Source organism: Cebus imitator, unplaced genomic scaffold, assembly GCF_001604975.1.
Source record: "Cebus imitator isolate Cc_AM_T3 unplaced genomic scaffold, Cebus_imitator-1.0 Scaffold178, whole genome shotgun sequence".
Classification (NCBI taxonomy): domain Eukaryota; kingdom Metazoa; phylum Chordata; class Mammalia; order Primates; family Cebidae; genus Cebus; species Cebus imitator.
This window is the reverse complement of record NW_016107493.1, coordinates 39,153-46,125: the sequence shown is the minus strand read 5'-3', so window position 1 is coordinate 46,125 and position 6,973 is coordinate 39,153. Positions and strand designations below refer to the sequence as shown.

Below are 6,973 nucleotides of genomic sequence, written 5' to 3'. Positions count from 1 at the left end.
GTTTCACCATGTTGACCAGGATGGTCTCGATCTCTTGACCTCGTGATCCACCCGCCTCGGCCTCCCAAAGTGCTGGGATTACAGGCTTGAGCCACTGCGCCCAGCATTTTCCCCTGTTTTTTTAAAGAGATACCCATCTGTACATTTTTCCTCAAAATTTACCCAGTTTCTAGGCATAGAGCTAGATCTAAGTTTATATTCCTTTATCTTCCATAAGGCCTACCTCATTGCTAGCTATATAGCGAGAACCCAATAAATATTTGCTGACTGAACAACACTTTTTTTTTTTTTTTTTTTTTTGAGACAGGGTCTCACTCTGTCACCAGGCTGGAGTGCAGTGGCACAATCATAACTAACTGTAAACCCTAACTCCTGGGCTCAAGCTATCCTCCCACCTCAGCTTCCTGAGTAGCTAGGACAACAGGTGCACATCACCTAGCCGAACGTTTTTATTTTTTGCAGAGGCAGGGTCTCACTGTATCGTCCAGGCTGGTTTCAAACTCCCAACCTCAAGTGATCCTCCCTCCATGGCGTCCCAAAGTACTGAGATTATAAGTGTGAGCCACCACACCCAGATGGGTGGTTTTTAATGCTCAAACAATTCAACTATATGTCTCTCTTGTTTTCTAAGATATTCGAATAACTAACTCCAAATACCTATCTACTTTTATTATCTGGCTATCAAAATGAGGCCAAACAGCCTCTATTGATGGTATATTTTCCCTTTAAAAATGTTACCTTCAGCCAGGGCAACACCAGTGAAATCCTATCTCCACAAAAAAATTAGCCAGACGTGGCAGTGTGCGTCTATAGTCCCAGCTATTTGGGAGGCTGAGGTAGGAGAATCACCTGAGCCCGGGAAGTCGAGGTTACAGTGTGCCATAATCAGGCCCCTGCACTCCAGCATGGCCACTGGGCAACTCCGTCTCAAAAAAAAAAAAAAAAAAATTTGGTGCAGTGACTCACACTTGTAATCCCAGCACTTTGGGAGGCCATGGTGGGTGAACTCCTTGAGCCCAGGAGTTCAAGGTGGGCAACAGGGTGAAACCCTGTCTCTACCAAAAATAAAAAAAAAAAAAAAATTAACCAATGCCTAATCCTATATACTAGTACACTCCAATTTATATAATTTTTATTGGCCCCTTAATGAAATCTTTAATAATTAATGAGAACTATTTTTCTCAAACTCCAGATTTTATTCATTATGAAAGAAACTTTTAAAAAAACTAACACACTATACAACATGATTCAGAAGAAGAATGTATAAGAATTTACTATGGGTAGGCCGGGCGCGGTGGCTCAAGCCTGTAATCCCAGCACTTTGGGAGGCCGAGGCGGGTGGATCACGAGGTCAAGAGATCGAGACCATCCTGGTCAACATGGTGAAACCCGTCTCTANATCCCAGCACTTTGGGAGGCCGAGGCGGGTGGATCACGAGGTCAAGAGATCGAGACCATCCTGGTCAACATGGTGAAACCCGTCTCTACTAAAAACACATAAATTAGCTGGGCATGATGGTGCATGCCTGTAGTACCAGCTACTTGGGAGGCTGAGGCCGGAGAATTGCTTGAACCCAGGAGGCGGAGGTTGTGGTGAGCCGAGATTGTGCCATTGCACTCCAGCCTGGGCAACAACAGCAAAACTCCGTCTCAAAAAAAAAAAAAAAAAAAGGAATTTACTAACGGCTTTTCAAACCAAACATGTTACAGCAGACCACATCTTTTAAGAATCATGGCCTTAGAAACCTACTTGACAAGGGCAAGAACCCAAAGGAAAGCATTCTTATAAAACCCCATCTCTACTAAAAATACAAAAAATTATCTGGGCATAGTGGTGCATACCTGTAATCCTAGGAGGTTGAGGCAGGAGAATCACTTAAACCTGGGAGGTGGAGGTTGCAGTAAGCTGAGATGGTGTCACCACACTCCTGCCTGGGCAACAGAGCGAGACTCCATCTCAAAAATAATAATAATAGCTTTCCACCTCGGACCCGACAGAATGGTTCCCACACAGGAGGGTGGCGAGAATAAAAAGGGCCGTTCTGTCATCAACAAGGTGGTGACCCGAGAATACACCATCAACATTCACAAGCGCATCTATGGAGTGGGCTTCAAGAAGAGCGCCCCTTGGGCACGTAAAGAGATTCGGAAATTTGCTATGAAGGTGATGGGAACTCCAGATGTGCGCATTGATACCAGGCTCAACAAAGCTGTCTGGGCCAAAGGAATAAGGAATGTCCCATACCGAATCCGTGTGCGGTTGTCCAGAAAACGTAATGAGGATGAAGATTCACCAAATAAGCTCTATACTTTGGTTACCTATGTACCTGTTACCACTTTCAAAAATCTATAGACAGTCAGTGTGGATGAGAACTAATCACTAATCATCAAATACATCAAATAAACTTAAAAAATTGAAAAATAATAATAATAAATTCATTGTGAAATCTAATTTGATACCCTAATTTGGTACATAACAAGATATTAAAATGTATTTAGGTAAGGCCGGGCGCGGTGGCTCAAGCCTGTAATCCCAGCACTTTGGGAGGCCGAGGCGGGTGGATCACAAGGTCAAGAGATCGAGACCATCCTGGTCAACATGGTGAAACCCTGTCTCTACTAAAGCTACAAAAAATTAGCTGGGCATGGTGGTGCGTGCCTGTAATCCCAGCTACTCAGGAGGCTGAGGCAGGAGAATTGCCTGAACCCAGGAGGCGGAGGTTGCGGTGAGCCGAGATCGCGCCATTGCACTCCAGCCTGGGTAACAAGAGCGAAACTCCGTCTCAAAAAAAAAAAAAAAAAATGTATTTAGGTTTAATATGCCTTTTTTTTTTTCATTTCATTATAGAACTTATTTTTTTTGGAGACAGAGTGTTGCTCTGTCGCTCAGGCTGGAATGCAGTGGCATGATCTTGGCTCACTGCAACCTTCCCCTCCCAGGTTCAAGCAATTCTCCTGCCTCAGCCTCCTGAGTAGCTGGGATTACAGGTGCACACCACCACACCTGGCTAATTTTTGTATTTTTAGTGGAGACGGGGTTTCACCATGTTGGTCAGGCTGGTCTCAAACTCCTGACCTCGTGATCCGCCCTCCCTCCTCAGCCTCCCAAAGTGCTGGGATTACAGGCATGAGCCACCAAGGCCTTTTTTTTTTTGCGACAGAGTCTTACTGTTGCCCAGGCTGGAGTGCGGTGGTGTGATCTCAGCTCACTGCAAACTCCACCTCCCAGGTTCAAGTGATTCTCCTGACTCAGCCTCACGAGTAGCTGGGACTACAGACGCCCATCACCACACCCAGCTAATTTTTATATTTTTAGTAGAGATGGTGTTTCACCATGTTGGCCAGTATGGTCTCGATCTCTTGACCTCATGATCCACTTGCCTCGGCCTCCCAAAGTGCTGGGATTATAGGCATAAGCCACCATGCTAGGATTACAGGTATGAGCCACTGCACCTGGCTTCTTTTTATTTTTTTAAGAGACAAGATCTCACTCTGCCACTCAGGTTGAAGTATAGTGGCACAATCACAGCTCATTAGACCCTTGACTTGGGATCAAGTGATCCTCCTGCCTCAAACTCCCTAGCTTCTGGGACTACAGATGTGTGCCAATCTGCCTGGCTAATTTATCTTTTTGTAGAAACAGGGTCTTGCTATGTTGCTCAGGCTGGTCTTGAACTCCTGGTCTCAAGTGACTGACCTCCCACCTCAGCTTCCTAAAGTGCTGGCAACCACAGTGCCCAGCTTAATATGCCATATTAAAACAAAATGAGGGTTGATTAAACTTTTAAATACGCATTCCATTAATTCAGTGGAATCTGGTCTATGCTAAAAGATATAAAAATACTTAACTATGTTAAAGAGGCAAAATGCTTAGGTTATTGGAATTGTAAAAGAAGCTATTTTTATTACCTGTTGAACAGCTAGTGTACTGTCCATTTCATCAAAGGATTCATCAGGCCAATTATAGAAATCCTATAAAAATAAATTCATGGTTAAAGCACATACAAAATACTATTATGATTAACTTCAATTCTTAATAAAGATCCAAAGCTCATACCAGAGGGGAAGAAACGGGTTTCGTAATGTAATTATCAGTGAAATAAGGAAATACATTTTATTCAACTTTTTTTTAGAGACAGGATCTCACTCTGTAGCGCAGGCTGCTATGCAGTGGCACAATCATAGCTCACTACAGCCTCAAACTCCTGGGTGTAAGCAATCATCTCACCTCAGCCTCTGACCTTAGCCACCCTAATTCTTGGGATTATAGTCCTGACCCACTGCATCTGGTTCTGTTTAATGTTTTTAAATGAATATCAAGATTTTATTTAATTGAACTACAAACTATATTTTTCCAATCACAAATTCCTCAAATATAGCTCCCATCAACCTTTGATGTATTACTTAATTGAGGAGATAAATCTGTCACTTTTTTATTTATGATGGTTAAATATCTCTCAAAAAGTTGCAATGAAAAAAAATCTCCAGACAACAAAAAGTCAAACAGATTTTTACCAAAAGAGAATAGCTAGTCTTAGTCACTAACTTACTGCTCCATAAGTTTTTTAGACAGTCTCACTCTGTCGCCAGGCTGGAGTGCAGTGGTGCCATCTTGGCTCACTGCAACCTCCGCCTTCCAGGTTCAAGCAATTCTCTGCCTCAGCCTCATGAGCAGCTGGGACTACAGGCGCATGCCATCACACCCAGATAGTTTTTGGATTTTTAGTAGAGATAGGATTTCACCATGTTGGCCAAGATGGTTTCAATCTCTTGACCTTGTGATCTGCCTGCCTCAGCCTCCCAAAGTGCTGGGATTATGGCATGAGCCATCGTGCCCAGCCCATAAGTATTATTTTAAAAAGAAATTATAAATTATTCTTCTCATTCTAAATAGAGCTTTAAATTTCTAAATCAAAATATGAGTACCATTAAAAAAGTAATCATCAGGCCAGGCATGATGGGCATGGTGGCTCATACCTGTAATCCCAGCACTTTGGGAGGCCGGGTGGAAGGATCACTTGAGGTCAGGAGTTTGAGACCAGCCTGGCCAACAAGATGAAACCCCATCTCTATTAAAAATACAAAAATGAGCCAGGCATGGTGGCAGGCGCCTGTAATTCCAGCTACTCAGGAGGCTGAGGCAGGAGAATCACTCGAACTCGGGAGACAGAAGCTGTGGTGAGCCAAGATCACGCAACTGCACGCCACCCTGGGCAACAGAGTGAGATTCCATCTCAAAAAAAAAAAAAAAAGTTATCACTCATGGGTACAAAAAAACAAATGAATAAGACCAAGACCTAGTATTTGCTAGCACAACAGAATGATTATAGTAAAAATAATTTAATTGTACATTTTTAAATAACTAAAATAATCTAATTGGATTTTCGCAACAAAAACACAAATGCTTATGATGATGGATACCCCATTTACTTTGATGTGATTATTACACATCGCATGCCTGTATCAAAATATCTCATGAAACCTATAAATATATATACCTACTATATACCTAGAAAAATTTTAAAAAGAGAAGTAAACATCCAAATAAAGCATCCTTCTATTAAGGGGAATATTTTTATTTCTTTTTTTTTTTAAGAGCAAGGTCTCGCTTTGTTGACCAGGTTGATCTTAAACTCCTGGTGGCAATCAATCCTCCAGCCTCAGCCTCTCAAAGTTTGGGGACTACAAGCATGAGCCATCATGCCCGGCCTAAAGGGGATATTTTTACAGAGCATCTTGCCCTCGTTCTGAATCTCTCTACAGATAATACAGTTAACAGACATTCCCCTATGTAAGAACCTTTCCATTTGACTGATTTTTCACTAAGTTTACCTATGTATCCTCAGTAGGTAGCACAATGCCTGACACATTGCTGGTGTTCAAATGTCTCTGAGGTAAAACTTGGTGGGGAGGGAGGAAGAGGAAATCAATAATCTATAAACCTGCATATAAATCACACAAAGGTAAGACTTTAAAACCTTGAGTAAAAAAAGCAAATTGGAAGAAAACACAGTGTATATAAAATGAATAATAATTTCAATGCAAAGCATACTTATAGATATAATGCATATATAGTAAATGTATAGAGAAAAAAAAAGGAATGATAGGGTAGAAGACAGAAGAATGTCTTCCATGAGGATTTAAATATATTAGTAATGTCCTTGTTCTGAGAGTAGGTAATGAGTGTATACCTTTTTAAGTGTCATAAACATTTCATCTTTTTTTCAATAGCTGCCATGTCTGGATGAAAATAAACTTAATTTTATTAAGGGAAAATATCAAGAAGTAAAACAATCTTCTGGAAATAGTTCCAGGGTTCCTTTTCTTAGACATTATCTAAATATTAAAGGGCAGTTTTATAATTTCTCCTATATGATCTACACTAAAAAGTTTCTACCAATATTCTTTGTCTATTCTTTCCTTTTTAAAAAACGAAGTTGTTTACAGAATATTGTTTTTAAAATATTAGAAAACGCATGTAGTTACGAAGTTGGCTTTCCATATCTGCAGGTTTCATCTGCAGATTCAACCAACCAGGAATTGAAAATATTCATTTCAGGGGAGAAAAAAATTCCAGAAAACGTTACATTGTTGCTGACATGTACTATGTACCTAGGTTAGGTCTGAGACACTTGCATACGTACCAAACATGTACAGGCCTTTTTTTGGTTATTATTCCCTAAACACTACAGTATAATAACCATTTACAGAACACTTGCATTGTATTAAGTATTATAAGTAATCTAGAGTTGATTTAAACTACACAACACAATGTGCACAGGTTACATGCAAACACTATGCCATCTTACATAAGAGACTTAGGCATCCTCAGATTTTGATTTGGGTTGGTGGTAGGGGGTTACCCTGGAGCCAATTCCCAGAAGACACCTAGGATGACTATACACAGAAAAGATGTTGAGAATAAAATGTTTTGTCTTATCATAACTGTGATATATTTTAGATGCCTATGAGA

The 6,973-nt window shown here is 40.9% G+C and overlaps 2 protein-coding genes across 6 annotated transcripts in view; one reads left to right on the top strand and one right to left on the bottom strand.

Annotated features, from left to right (window-relative positions):
* LOC108315711 (10 kDa heat shock protein, mitochondrial) overlaps positions 1 to 6,973 on the bottom strand; it is a 58,416-nt gene that overhangs the window by 31,193 nt on the left and 20,250 nt on the right. For 3 of the 5 annotated variants that reach the window (XM_017545167.2, XM_037744517.1, XM_037744519.1), the window contains one exon: positions 3,910 to 3,972. The exons of 1 other annotated variant lie outside the window; for it this stretch is intronic. In XM_017545167.2, coding sequence (XP_017400656.2) covers positions 3,910 to 3,972 — 63 coding nt within the window. Of the gene's footprint in view, positions 1 to 3,909; positions 3,973 to 6,809; positions 6,898 to 6,973 lie in introns of those variants that run through there. One more of the 5 variants, XM_037744518.1, reaches the window with a different exon arrangement.
* Positions 1,985 to 2,417, top strand: LOC108315713 (60S ribosomal protein L31-like). Its single transcript, XM_037744521.1, has one exon. It carries the CDS (start codon positions 2,000 to 2,002, stop codon positions 2,351 to 2,353), a length of 354 nt encoding a protein of 117 aa, XP_037600449.1. The 5' UTR covers positions 1,985 to 1,999; the 3' UTR covers positions 2,354 to 2,417.